This window comes from Zeus faber (genome assembly GCF_960531495.2).
Source record: "Zeus faber genome assembly, chromosome: 3".
Lineage (NCBI taxonomy): Eukaryota > Metazoa > Chordata > Actinopteri > Zeiformes > Zeidae > Zeus > Zeus faber.
In genome coordinates, this window is record NC_137190.1 from 1,530,322 (window position 1) to 1,545,321 (window position 15,000).

General features: G+C 50.1%; 1 protein-coding gene across 1 annotated transcript in view; it reads left to right on the forward strand.

The window, feature by feature from the left end:
* Positions 1-15,000, forward strand: part of cemip (cell migration inducing hyaluronidase 1) — a gene marked incomplete at both ends in the record, with an annotated part of 68,961 nt that overhangs the window by 37,221 nt on the left and 16,740 nt on the right. The window contains 3 exon segments of the mRNA XM_079997941.1: positions 5,990-6,195; positions 13,529-13,598; positions 14,757-14,885. Of these exon segments, the coding sequence (XP_079854067.1) occupies positions 5,990-6,195; positions 13,529-13,598; positions 14,757-14,885 (405 nt within the window).

The window sequence follows — 15,000 nt, forward strand, 5'->3', positions numbered from 1 at the left end:
AATTATAATAATAAATATAGCTGGAGGCAGCAATACACGGGGTCCAGTATCGACACCAAGTTTCCAACAACACACTTTTGATTCCACACTGCATGTCCCTCACACACGTTTCATCAACTTTTTAAACTTTTGGGACTAAAATAAAAGGGACACCCTTCGGACCCGTTGCTCTGGAGCTGCAAGCCAACTCCACGTGAGGTCACAAACAGCAAATATGTTTTGGACTGTTTTCCACTCCTACACAGGCAAGACAACACACACACACACACACACACACACACACACACACACAGTGTGTAACCACTACAGATCGATGGAGTCTACACCAGGCAGCTTGCACGATGTGAATGGACGTTCGGAGCTACAACCTGCGCATTTATAAGGAATTGGATGATGATGTCACAAAGCGTCTTGCTCCACAAACTCATCTCGCTGCACTACCTGACCGGAGGTTTTACAACGTTGGCGTGTCGGTAATGCACGAATGTTCTGCTACTTCCAAGAAAATTGAATCGGTTTTTCACTAATTCCTGCTCCAAATGTAGATTGATATGAATGAAACTTCACAAGATGTGTGAGACGTCCCGGTTCTAACAAGCGGTTGTCGTGGGCCAGACACTTCTAATACCTTCTGTATAGATATACTTCCTCTCTTGGCAGCCTATCATATGCTTTCTCTAAATCCACAAAGACGCAGTACAACTCCCTCTGGCCTTCCCTGTACTTTTCCATCAGTGTTCTTAAAGCAAACATGTCATCTGTAGTACTCTTTCCTGGCATGAAACCATACTGCTGCTTGCTGATCCCCACTGCTTCTCTTAACCTCCCCTCCACTACCCTTTCCCATAGCTTCATGCTGTGGCTGATCAACTTTATTCCCCTGTAGTTACTACAGCTCTGTACGTCTCCCTTATTCTTGAAGATGGTACCAGTACACTTATTCTCCATTCCTCCGGCATCCTCTCCCTTTCCAGGATGGTGTTAAACAGTCTCGTTAGGAACGTCACTGCCATCTCACCTGAACATTTCCATGCTTCCCCAGGTTTGTCATCTGGGCCAACTGCCTTTCCACTCTTCATCTTCTTTAATGCTTTATCCCCACATCATCCACTCTTCTCTCCCTCTCTATTTTTTCATTCATCAGCTCCTCAAAGTACTCCTTCCACCTTCTCAACACACTCTCCTCACTAGTCAGCACATTCCCATCATTATCCTTCATCACCCTTAACCTGCTGTACATCCTTCTCAACTTGGTCCCTTTGTCTTGCCAATCGGTACAAGTCATTTACTCCTTCTGTACTGTTCAACCTCTCATACAACTCGTCGTACGCCTTTTCCTTTTCCTTTGCCACTTCTCTCTTCGCCTTGCGCCGCATCAGCTTGTACTCCTGTCTACTTTCTTCATCTCTCTGATTTTCCCATTTCTTCTTCGTCAACCTCTTCTGCTCTATGCTCTACTGTACTTCCTCATTCCACCACCAAGAGTCCTTGTCTTCCTTCCTCTTCCCGCATGATACACTGATGATACCTTCTTGGCCGTCTCCCTCACCACTTGTGCAGTTGTTTCCCAGTCATCTGGTAACCGTTCATTCCCACCTACTGTCTGCCTTACCCCTCCCTAAAGTGCATGCAACACTCCTCCTTTTTTAACTTCCACCATTTTGTCTTTGGCTCTTTCACTCTCTTCCTCTTCTTGGCCTCCAGAGTCATCCTACAGACCACCATCCGATGCTGCCTAGCAACACACTCCCCTACCACCACTTTGCAGTCACTCATCTCTTTTAGGTTGCACCTCCTGCATAAGATGTAGTCCACCTGTGTGCACCTTCCTCCACTCTTGTATGTCACCCTGTGTTCCTTCCTCTTCTTGAAATACGTATTCACAACAGTCAATTCCATCCTTTTGGCGAAATCCACCACCATCTGTCCTTCCACATTCCTCTCCTTGACACCATACCTACCTGTCACCTTCTCGTCACCTACGTCTCTGGTCCCTTGGCCAACATGCCCATTGAGATCTGCTCCTACCACCACTCTCTCTCCCTTTGGATGCTCTCCACCACTACATCCAACTCACTAAAGAATTATTCTTTCTCTTCCATCTCACACCCAACTTGGGGAGCATATGCACTGACCACATTCATTATCACCCCATCAATGTCCAGCTTCATGCTCATCACTCTGTCCGACACTCTGGTCACCTCACAAAACACTCTTGACATATTCTTCCTTCAAGACCATCCCTACCCCGTTTCTCCTGCCATCCACTCCATGGTAGAACAGTTTGTACCCGGCTGTGATACTCCTGGCCTTACTCCCCTTCCACCTGGTTTCTTGTACACATAGTACATCTACCTTCCTTCTCTCCATCATGTCAGCCAGCTCTCTCTCTTTACCCTTCATAGTGCCAACGTTCAAAGTTCCTACTCTCAACTCTACTCTCCTTCCCTTCTTCCTCTCCTGCTGTCTCCGGACACGCCCTCCCCCCTCTTCTTCTTCTTCTTCTTCTCCTTCTTCTTCTTCTTCTTCTTCTCCTTCTTCTTCTTCTCCTTCTTCTTCTTCTTGGGCCGACAGTAGCATCATTTCCCCTGGCACCCTGTTGGCTAAGGGCACCGGTGGCGGTGGTTGTTAACCCGGGCCTCCACCGATCTGGTATGGAAATCTGATTTGTTGTCATCATGTTTGATTTGCATGTTTTTTACACCGGATGTCCTTCCTGACGCAACCCCCTCTATTCATCTGGGCTTGCGACCGGCACTGATGATGCACTGGCTTGTGCAACCCCAGTGGCTAGATTACTACTACTACTACTACTACTACTACTATTACAACTACTACTACTACTATTACTACTACTGCTACTACTACTACTACTACTACTACTACTACTACTAATAATAATAATAATAATAATGATAATAATGATAATAAAAATAATATCTTCATTTGTATCAGACCTTTCAAAACAAAGGGCTGCACCACTGGGCCGTAAAAAACAGAAATCTATGAATCCATTTAAAAGAAGCAGATGAAACAATAAAAAAAGAAACATATGGCAGTAAACAGATGTCATATAAATAAGAATAAAATTGGATTATTGCACAAGTTACTTCACTTCCTGGTGAAAGGCAAAAGAAAATCTAAAATAATGCCTTTTAAGAAGAGGACATCTTCTTTACTAATTAGAATAGAACTAAAGAACTCGGTAGAACTAAAAACTAATTGAACTAAAACTTCATTTTAATCAATGTCAGCTTTCAATTTTTTTAATCAGACGCAACATTTTTAAAGCTGCTATTGAAACATTATATAAAAATAAGAATAAACTTGGTTATAAATACTGAAACACCCATAAAAAAAGGTTTGCATGTGGCCCAAATGAAAGGTACAATCCGTCCATTGAATCCTGACTGTGATGAAACTCTTTTGATTTGAGTCGATCTGCTGGTTCTGGTTTTTAATCCAATTTGCCAAACAACTTTTAGACAAAAGAAGCGCTGAGTTTCTGTTTTCAGTGGAGACGGGAAGCGTCCGCAGGCAGAGACGGATTTAAATGATGGATTTATTTCCTCCCAAACGTGCACTTTTTGAAAATAATGAAATTTGAAATATTTACTGCAATATGGATATTAGTTATTATCATGATTCATTTCCTTGGGTATGGAGGAGGTACAAACAGTATTTAGTTTCTTGTTTGTTATCCATGTCCGTGTCATTGAACAGAAAATTACTGATTATTCAATGACACTACTTGTGGAGATTGTTCACACAAATTTGAAAAACAGACAAAAGTTTATGCGTCACAAGCGTTAGATCCAAAAGATCCGGTGAAAACGGAACGGACGCTATAGCAATGGCCGGCAAGGTCGTGTTGTCATGGCGACCGGCAGGCCCTCGGTCAGTGGTGGTGCAGGTGATGGAAATTAGGATCAAAGGGATGCATCCACCTTTTCTACATTTAGGGCAAAGATCGGTCAGACTTTCTGCTGGAAAGAACTGCTTTAAAGTATGGTGGTCAACTGGTCAACTGGTCAACTGGTCAACAAGATCATGGTTTAATACCAAGTCTCTGCTCAGCGTAGGGAGAAAACTCACAGAAGACCACGTTGACCAAGATCCCAAAATACCTCCCGCTCCTCCCGCTCCCCCTGCTCCTCCTGCTCCTCCTGCTCCTCCCGCTCCTCCCGCTCCTCCCGCTCCCCCTGCTCCTCCTGCTCCTCCTGCTCCTCCTGCTCCTCCAGTTCCTCCCGCTCCTCTAGTTCCTCCCGCTCCTCCCACTCCTCCCGCTCCTCCAGTTCCTCCCAATCCTCCCGTTCCTCCCGCTCCTCTAGTTCCTCCCGCTCCTCTAGTTCCTCCCGCTCCTCCCGCTCCTCCTGCTCCTCCTGCTCCTCCAGTTCCTCCCGCTCCTCCCGCTCCTCCAGTTCCTCCCGCTCCTCCCGCTCCTCTAGTTCCTCCCGCCCTCCAGTTCCTCCCGCTCCTCCAGTTCCTCCCGCTCCTCCAGTTCCTCCTGCTCCTCCAGTTCCTCCCGCTCCTCCCGCTCCTCCAGTTCCTCCCGCTCCTCCCGCTCCTCTAGTTCCTCCCGCCCTCCAGTTCCTCCCGCTCCTCCAGTTCCTCCCGCTCCTCCAGTTCCTCCTGCTCCTCCAGTTCCTCCCGCTCCTCCCGTTCCTCCCACTCCTCTAGTTCCTCCCGCTCCTCTAGTTCCTCCCGCTCCTCCCGCTCCTCCCGCTCCCCCTGCTCCTCCTGCTCCTCCAGTTCCTCCCGCTCCTCCAGTTCCTCCCGCTCCTCCCGCTCCTCTAGTTCCCCCTGCTCCTCCTGCTCCTCCAGTTCCTCCCGCTCCTCCAGTTCCTCCCGCTCCTCCCGCTCCTCTAGTTCCTCCCTCTCCTCCCACTCCTCCAGTTCCTCCCGCTCCTCCAGTTCCTCCCAATCCTCCCGTTCCTCCCGCTCCTCTAGTTCCTCCCGCTCCTCTAGTTCCTCCCGCTCCTCCCGCTCCTCCCGCTCCCCCTGCTCCTCCTGCTCCTCCTGCTCCTCCAGTTCCTCCCGCTCCTCCCGCTCCTCCCGCTCCTCTAGTTCCTCCCGCTCCTCCAGTTCCTCCCGCTCCTCCAGTTCCTCTAGTTCCTCCCGCTCCTCCAGTTCCTCCTGCTCCTCCAGTTCCTCCCGCTCCTCCCGTTCCTCCCGCTCCTCTAGTTCCTCCCACTCCTCTAGTTCCTCCCGCTCCTCCCGCTCCTCCCGCTCCTCCCGCTCCTCCTGCTCCTCCCGCTCCTCCAGTTCCTCCCGCTCCTCCCGCTCCTCTAGTTCCTCCCGCTCCTCCCGCTCCTCCAGTTCCTCCCGCTCCTCCCGCTCCTCCCGCTCCTCCCGCTCCTCTAGTTCCTCCCGCTCCTCTAGTTCCTCCCGCTCCTCCCGCTCCTCCCGCTCCTCCTGCTCCTCCCGCTCCTCCTGCTCCTCCTGCTCCTCCAGTTCCTCCCGCTCCTCCCGCTCCTCTAGTTCCTCCCGCTCCTCCAGTTCCTCCCGCTCCTCCAGTTCCTCCCGCTCCTCCAGTTCCTCCCGCTCCTCCCGTTCCTCCCGCTCCTCTAGTTCCTCCCGCTCCTCTAGTTCCTCCCGCTCCTCCCGCTCCTCCCGCTCCTCCTGCTCCTCCAGTTCCTCCAGTTCCTCCCGCTCCTCCCGCTCCTCCCGCTCCTCCCGCTCCTCCAGTTCCTCCCGCTCCTCTAGTTCCTCCCGCTCCTCCCGCTCCTCCCGCTCCTCCAGTTCCTCCCGCTCCTCCCGCTCCTCCAGTTCCTCCCGCTCCTCCCGCTCCTCCAGTTCCTCCCGCTCCTCTAGTTCCTCCCGCTCCTCCCGCTCCTCTAGTTCCTCCTGCTCCTCCAGCTCCTCCTTCAGATGCTGTGGTCAGGGAAAGGTCGCACCATATTTCTCTGTAAATGTTAGCGTAGAAGAGAAGAGTTTATCATCCGTTTGGTTTTGGTCTCTCACACGCCCTTAATGGCCCCGCCCCCAGGTGAAGGACGTGGTGGGCTTCGACGCGCTGGGCCACTGCTTCTTCACGGAGGACGGTCCTGAGGAGCGGAACACCTTCGACCACTGTCTGGGGCTGATGGTTCGCGCCGGGACGCTGCTGCCGTCCGACCGCGACAGCAAGATGTGCCGCGACATCACGGATGGAGCGTTCCCCGGATACGTGGCCAACCCCCGGCAGGACTGCAGGTCCGTGTAACACTTCCTGTCATGCAGGCACGCTTCCTGTCACGCAGGCACACTTCCTGTCATGACCGTCAACTCGGACACTAGAATAGTATGATGTTATTACACTTTGTTGCCATGGGGACGATACGCTCTGAACTGGAAAACATACAGATTTACTGCAACAGAAAGAAGGGAGGGACAAGGGAGTCTGCTATATCACTACTCTACCATTCTACTCTACTCTACTCTACTCTACTCTACTCTACTCTACCTCGACTCTACCTCTGCTCTACTCGAGTCTACTCTACTCTACCTCTACTCTACTTTTACTCTACTTTACTGTACTTTACTCTACACCTACTCTTCCCCTACTCTACATCTACTCTACTCTACTCCACCTGTACCTCTACTCTACCTCTACCACTACTGTATCTCTGATCTACTTCTAATCTACCTCTACTCTCCCACTATTTGCCTCTACTGTATCTCTACTTTGCCTCTACTGTATCTCTACTCTACCCGACTCTTGTTCTGAACTCAAACACAGTATATTTCTATGCAGTGTAATTATTTTGGAGAGGAATCATATTAAATGCATGAAAGCAGAGCTAACGTGCAGGTTGGGAGACGCTGGGAACAAGGGAAAATTGGAAATTCTACCTTTCATTCCTCCACCACTCCCCTTCATCTCCCAATGCTTCCTTACTAATCGCATTTCCTCTCTGCTCTGGGTGGCCTTTAGATTATTGATATGGAATCTTTCACCCAAGGGCGGAAATCAGGGGGGAGACAGAAAGTTGTCCCCCTCAATATATATATATAACATCCATCCATCCATCCATTTTCCAATGCTTATCCGGGCCCGGGTCGTGGTGGCAGCAGGCTAAGCAAGCAGCTCCAGGTCCCCTTTTCCCCGGCAACGCTTTCCAGTTCCTCCGGGGGGACCCCGAGGCGTTCCCAGGCCAGCTGGGATATATAATCCCTCCAGCGCGTTCTGGGTCTACCCTGTGGTCTACTACCAGTTGGACGTCCCTGGAAAACCTCCAAGGGAAGGCGCCCAGGAGGCATCCTGATCAGATGCCCGAACCACCTCAACTGATTCCGTTCGACGCGAGGGAGCAGCGGCTCTACTCCGAGCTCCCTCCGGATGTCCAAGCTCCTCACCTTATCTCTAAGGCTGAGCCCAGCCGCCCTATGGAGGAAACTCATTTCGCCGCTTGTATTCGCGATCTCGTTCTTTCGGTCACTACCCAAACCTCATGGCCATAGGTGAGGGTTGGCGACGTAGATGGACTGGTCTGCCACTCCACAGGTAATGTACCCGACATCCACGCAACACTGAAGAGTCGTGTCAACCAAGACAGCCCAACAATGTCCAGAGCCTTCAGCATCTCAGGGCAAACCTCATCCACCCCCGGCGCCTTGCCCCCGAGGAGCTTTTTAACTGCCTTAGAGACCTCTGCCAGGCATATGGACGAGACTTCCCCCGAGTCTTCAGACTCTGCCTCTTCCCCTGAGGACGTATTGGTCGGGTTCAGGATTTCCTCAAAGTGCTCTTTCCACCGCCCGATAATATCCCCAGTTGGGGTCAGCAGTTCTTCTCCCCGGCTGAACACAGCCTGAGCCAAGCCCTGATTTTCCTTTCTGAGTCGCCGAACAGTTTGCCAGAACTTCCTTGAGGCCAACTGAAAGTCCTTTTCCATAGCCTCCCCGAACTCCTCCCACACCCGGGTTTTTGCTTCAGTGACCGCCGAAGCCGCAGCCCTTCTAGCCTGCTGGTACCTGTCTGCTGCCTCGGGAGACCCCTGGGCCAGCCAAGCCCGAAAGGCCCCCTTCTTCAGCTCAACAGCTTCCTTCACCGCTGGTGTCCACCAACAGGTTCTTGGGTTACCGCCACGACAGGCACCGACTGCCTTCCGACCACAGCTCCTAGCAGCCGCCTCTGCAATGGAGGTTTTAAACGTGACCCACTCAGATTCCATGTCCCCAACCTCCCTCGGGATGCGTGAAAAATTCTTCAGGAGGTGGGAGTTGAAGACCTCGCAGACAGGGGCATCCACCAGGTGTTTCCAGTTCACCCTCACTACACAGTTGGGTTTACCAGGTTTGTCTGGCACCCTACCCCGCTATCTGATCCAACCTACCACCAGGTGGTGATCAGTTGACAGCTCTGCTCCTCTCTTCACCCGAGTGTCCAAGACATTCGGCCGCAGATCTGATGACACGACCACAAAGTCGATCATCGATCTTTGACCTAAGGTGGTCAGGTACCACGTATACTTATGACCCACCCGATACTCGAACATGGTGTTATGGCCAATCCATGACTAGCACACAAGTCCAATAACAAAGCACCACTCGGATTCAGATCAGACAGGCCGTTCCTCCCAATCACCCCCTTCCAGGATTCTCCATTGTTGCCCACGTGAGCGTTGAAGTCTCGCTGCAGAACTATAGAGTTCCTAGGCGGAGCCCCTTCCAGGACACCACCTAGAGACTCCAAGAAGGCTGAATACTCTGAACTGGTGTTCGGTGCATAAGCACACACAACAGTCAGAGCTTTCCCCTTAGCAACTTGTAGTCACATAGAGGGGACCCTCTCGTTCACTGGGGAGAACTCCAACACAGCGGCACTCAGCCGGGGGCTCGTGAGTACCCCCACACCCGCCTGGCGCCTCTCACCCTGGGCAACTCCGGAAAATGAGAGAGTCCAGCCGCTCTCCAGGAGTTTGGTTCCAGAGCCAGTGCTGTGTGTAGAGGTGAGCCCAACTATATCTAGTTGGTACCGCTCCACCTCCCGCACCAGCTCCGCCTCCTTCCCCGCCAGAGATGTGACATTCCACGTCCCTAGAACTAGTCTACGATGCCGAGGATCAGCAGGCCAAGGCCCCCGCCTTTGCCCGCCGCCCAGCTGGCATTGCACTCGACCCCAACGCCTATCCCTGCAGGTGGTGGGGCCACAGTGTGTGGACAGTGGATGAACCTCCTGCCTCATGGACGTACCTGCATGAGGAGGCGCGGCCGCCCCGTACCAATATGGCAGCTGCCTTGACGCACAACATTCATACAATGAATACATTCAATATATCACTGTAAACAAAACAATCATTTTAAATCATATAATCACACTGTATGCATTGAAAGCACTTATGCTAATTTTAGGTGCAAAACAATGTGTTTTAAAGTTCCTCCTCATGCAGGTACGTCCATGAGGCAGGAGGCTCATCCACTGTCCACACCATCATAACTCTCTGAATTGTTCACCCATTTTCAAGCAGTTTGATTTGTTTGAAAATGCCAGACGTGTATTTGTGAAACAGGATACACTAAAAATGCAGGTTTTCATACCAAAATACATGTTTTGTAAATGGTAACAGTAATATTTCTATAATAACGTAATTAGATTTGTATTTTCTTTTTTCTCACTGCATGTAAAATGGCTGCCATGATGTCATTTTGTGTATAATTTTGGAAATTAATGAAGACTTCATTGAAAAAAGACTTCATTACAACAAACACTATAATTGAAATATGAAGTTTCTGGCAGGTTTCAGAGCGTTCTGGACTTTTACACATTGACACAAAACATTAGAGATCTGCTTCTTGGAAAAAACGTAATGTTATATTATCTTTAGTTCAGTTAATGGGTTTGGCTCCTCTCCTACTACTGTAAATAACCTGCATACCCTACAAGCCTCACGTTATTTACCTCTGGTATAGTATGGAGGGTTTCCTCTTTATACATTTAATACAACAGTACTTTGGCGGCACCTTCAGTAATTGCTCCTGTAAGATGTCTGTTTATTGTCCTTCCAACAGTGAAATGAAATATTCTCCCCTGCTTTCACCTCTCCTTTATAATAAGAATATTATTTTTTAATCGCTTTTTTCTCCTCCTCTCCTCCTCGGCCTCCCATGTTATATATGTAGAAATAAAGCAGATGACGAGGGGAACCTTCCCTCTTTCCAAACCTGGCTGTTAATCCAACATAATGACGCTAACAATGTTGCCGCTGTTAATTGGAGATTTATTGTGACTGATGTCCTCAGCGGTGCTTCCCAGCGCTCCCCTGGGGCTCCACTCGTCCTCCTCTCCTTCCTCCTTTTCCTCAGAGTGTTTAGCGGAAGGAGAAAACAATACATGTGATTTGATTCAGAGCCGTCCAGACATGTGAGGCTGCGAATGTGACACAATGTCCCTTAAACACCCGGGGGGGGATGACTGCTCAGGAAGAGGCTCCTCTCTAAATGTATTCTCTGTTATTTCTATTTATCATCCTAAGCTGCTTATTCACACACACACACACACACACACACACACACACACACACACACACACACACACACACACACACACACACACACACACACACACACACACACAGTCTGTCATTGTGTGCTTACTGTGTGTGTACTTTTCTGCCGTGAGCACTTGCTTGGCGTTGAAAGACGTTCACTCAGATTCCTTCAGGAAGGTGCAAACAAACCTGCGCTCACAGCGTCGCATGCGAGCGGCGTCCAAACACTGTGCTGCAGTGTGCGGCCATGGTCTTTGTGTTGTTGTTGTGTCTGTGTGTGTGTGTGTGTGTGTGTGTGTGTGTGTGTGTGTGTGTGTGTGTGTGTGTGTGTGTGTGTGTGTGTGTGTGTGTGTGTGTGTGTGTGTGTGTGTGTGAGAGCTGCAGGTCAGCTTAGCTGCGCTAAAGTGGACGATCGATCTTCCTGCTGCGCTGCCAAGCAAAACGCAGCTCAGTTCCTGAACGTTGTGCAAACAGAGCTGAGCTGAGGGATGAAAACACCAAATTACCTTCAAATATTTTAATGTTCTAAATGTTTTTGAATAAAAAAATATAGAATTAAAATCTAAAACTTTATTTCAGTGACTCTTAGTTAGTTTGTTCCATTACCAAAATTGTGATAAATATTGAATTGAATTGGGCATGACGACGTCATTAAAGTAGTAATTTGGGTGTAAATACCAAACATTTGTCCCTGAATTACAAGTCCCTCGAGTGCGATCTTTCCCTCCGACTGACTGTACAAGTTGCAATCGCATGGCAACTTCATAAAACCTGCATTTGTGTTTATTTGTCTGTTCACCACTAATTACTGATATTATTGTGATTATATGTGAGATTGAATGACGGTGACAGTACAATACTTGAACTGAACCTCGGATCAAATGAAAAAACTTTTTTCACAACCTGTGCAGAGGTCCTGGCTCCACATCAAACCCAAATTAGTCAAAACAAAAAGAAAAGCTTTGTAGTTTGATGAAGACGCTGATATGACTTTAAAATGTAAATCATTCAACCTCCCTGGGAACGTTGTACATGTCACTGAGAATCAGGACTATGTGTGTTTGTGTGCACACGCATGAGTTTCCTGCTCAGGGGCCTTCGTCCTCCACATTGTTTTATTTATTTATCACGGTCAGCTCGAGTAGGGATGTTCCAACGGCACAATCCCAGTTTCCAGCGCAGCAGCGCCAACCTCTTGTTTCTCGGCACCGTCGTCTTCATCGCTCCGTCCACACCGTCCACGCCGTCCACACCGTCCACACCGTCCACGCCGTCCTGCTCCCCGTTGCTCCGTCCACACCGTCCACGCCATCCACACCGTCCACGCCGTCCACACCGTCCACGCCGTCCACACCGTCCACACCGTCCACACCGTCCACACCGTCCTGCTCCTCGTTGCTCTGTCCACACCGTCCACGCCGTCCTGCTCCCCGTCGCTCCGTCCACACCGTCCACGCCGTCCACACCGTCCACACCGTCCACGCCGTCCTGCTCCCCGTCGCTCCGTCCACACCGTCCTGCTCCTCGTTGCTCTGTCCACACCGTCTACACCGTCCTGCTCCTCGTTGCTCCATCCACGCTATCAACACCGTCCACACCGTCCACAGCGTCCACACCGTCCACGCCGTCCACGCCGTCCACGCCGTCCTGCTCCCTGTCGCTCCGTCCACACCGTCCTGCTCCTCGTCGCTCCGTCCACGCTATCCACACCGTCCACACCGTCCACGCCGTCCTGCTCCCCGTCGCTCCGTCCACACCGTCCTGCTCCTCGTTGCTCCGTCCACACCGTCTACACTGTCGTGCTCCTCGTCGCTCTGTCCACACCGTCCTGCTCCTCGTCGCTCCGTCCACGCCATCCACACCGTCCTGCTCCTTGTCGCTCCGTCCACGCCGTCCACACCGTCCTGCTCCTCTTCGCTCCATCCACACCGTCCTGCTCCTCGTTGCTCCGTCACGTTTTAGGAGTCAGTTAGTCGGTCTATTAGAAAGGAATTTTTTACTTTTATTTTTTTCCTAGGACATATTGTGTGCTATCACCGGGTGCGTTGCATTACATTTCACTGCATATATGTATGAAAGTATGTATATGTATGTGACAAATAAAAATCTTGAATCTTGAATCTTGAACCTGATCACAGCGGAGGGTTTCTTCTGAAAATGTTCGAAATGCAGCGATGTATAAAGTCAACTCAGCGGTGCTGAAGTAGAAAGTTTGTGCTGATGATGGAGAGGAGCAGCCATCAGCGCTCCTGCATCACACTGGGATGTGGAGGGTGGAGAGGAGCAGCCATCAGCGCTCCTGCATCACACTGGGATGTGGAGGGTGGAGAGGAGCAGCCATCAGCGCTCCTGCATCACACTGGGATGTGGAGGGTGGAGAGGAGCAGCCATCAGCGCTCCTGCATCACACTGGGATGTGGAGGGTGGAGAGGAGCAGCTATCAGCGCTCCTGCATCACACTGGGATGTGGAGGGTGGAGAGGAGCATTGTTCTGTTTGCTGTGAGCAGAAATGAGCGTTCAACACCGTGTTTACTATTCATTGCTGCGTCTCAAAGTGTAATTGCTGATGTGAGATAGACATGGATGAAGGAGTTTGGTGTTTGGCCACAAGGACTGAGTGTTAACATTACATTGGTTCCACACTTTGCAATGTATGAAATGAAATGCTGCAACTAAATACCAAATATAAATGTTGAAGTGATGTATTGAACAGCTTCTATTTAAAGAGCGACATCAGGTGGTGTTTGTGGAGCTAAAGAGAGTTATTCCTGAGAGTCATAACTTATTACTATTACTGTTCTTTTATTATTATTCATTCATTTCATCAGTGTCTTAATGTCTTTTTACCCCATTATATGTTGTGTGTAATATTATAATGTTATATATACATCTTGCTCTGCTTTGGCAATGTAAGAATCGTTGTCATGGCAATAATGCAGACTTTGGTGGTCGGTGAAGGAAACTAAATTCAGGTCAAGGCTTCTCCTGAAACGATGACTCTTTTTGTTTTTCATTTCCCACTTTTCTTTCCTCTCTCGCCTTATTTTTCTCATAGTGCGACATCAACTTTCTGGATCGCCAACCCCAATAACAACCTCATCAACTGTGCAGCGGCCGGCTCTGAGGTTGGTACTGTCTCTCTCTCTCTCTCTCTCTCCTCCAGACTCAGGCTGGTACTGTCTCTCTCTCTCTCTCTCTCCTCCAGACTCAGGCTGGAACTGTCTCTCTCTCTCTCTCCTCCAGACTCAGGCTGGTACTGTCTCTCTCTCTCTCTCCTCCAGACTCAGGCTGGTACTGTCTCTCTCTCTCTCTCTCTCCTCCAGACTCAGGCTGGTACTGTCTCTCTCTCTCTCTCCTCCAGACTCAGGCTGGTACTGTCTCTCTCTCTCTCTCCTCCAGACTCAGGCTGGTACTGTCTCTCTCTCTCTCTCCTCCAGACTCAGGCTGGTACTGTCTCTCTCTCTCTCTCTCTCTCTCCTCCAGACTCAGGCTGGTACTGTCTCTCTCTCTCTCTCTCTCTCTCCTCCAGACTCAGGCTGGTACTGTCTCTCTCTCTCTCTCTCTCTCTCTCTCTCTCTCTCTCTCTCTCTCTCTCTCTCTCTCTCTCCTCCAGGTGAAGGATGTCTCATTACCGCTCTGCCAGGTCACATTAGCGACCACATGCTTCCATTAGCCTTTGAGTCCAGTAGACACCTCAGACAACGGGAGGCGTTCGAAGTGATAGAGTGCCAATTTGTATTAGGGAGCTGGAAAGCCCAATGCAGACAGACAGGCAGGCAGACAGAGATTACATTACATCACATCATTAATCAGAAGGATTGACACATTTGTCCAAAGCAGCTATAAGTACATTTTGTCGTTGGTGTCTCACCAAATGAGACTGTAGTCTGTAGAGAGGGGTCCTCAGTCTGTGACCAAAGATGGAATGGATTCAGACGTCCTGACATTTGGTGGAGCTCCTTCCTCCGTTGGGGCACCAGGGATGAGAGGAGTAGTGAGTTCACATGGCGGTGCAGCACGGAGGCCTTGAAGGGTGGAGGAGCGAAGCAGAGAGTTTGAAGCCTTACCAGTGATTGTTGGTTGGGAGGGGCAGCTCAAAAGACTTGTAAGATGCGCCTGCACCAGGACATTATAATGACAAATAAATATAATAAGATCTCTTGACTTTTTGACTTGCAGATTTAATTTTTTGCTGTCTATGATATGTGTGATATCCTTTTCCCTTCAACGTGTGTCTGTGCTTGGTTGTGTGTTTATGTTTCTGCGTGTGTGTGTTCCTCCAGGAAACAGGCTTCTGGTACATCTTCCATCACGTTCCCACGGGCCCCTCGGAGGGCCTGTACTCCCCCGGACGCACCGAGCACACGCCCATGGGCTTGTTCTCCAACAACAGAGCACACTCCAACTACCGAGTGAGTGATAGCCCTGGGGGTGGTGGTGGTGGGGGCAGGAAGAGAGGGAGGTAAGAGCTTGTTTTCTAGACGCTGTTGCCCTAGAATGCACATTAACCTCCGTCTAACTCGGCCT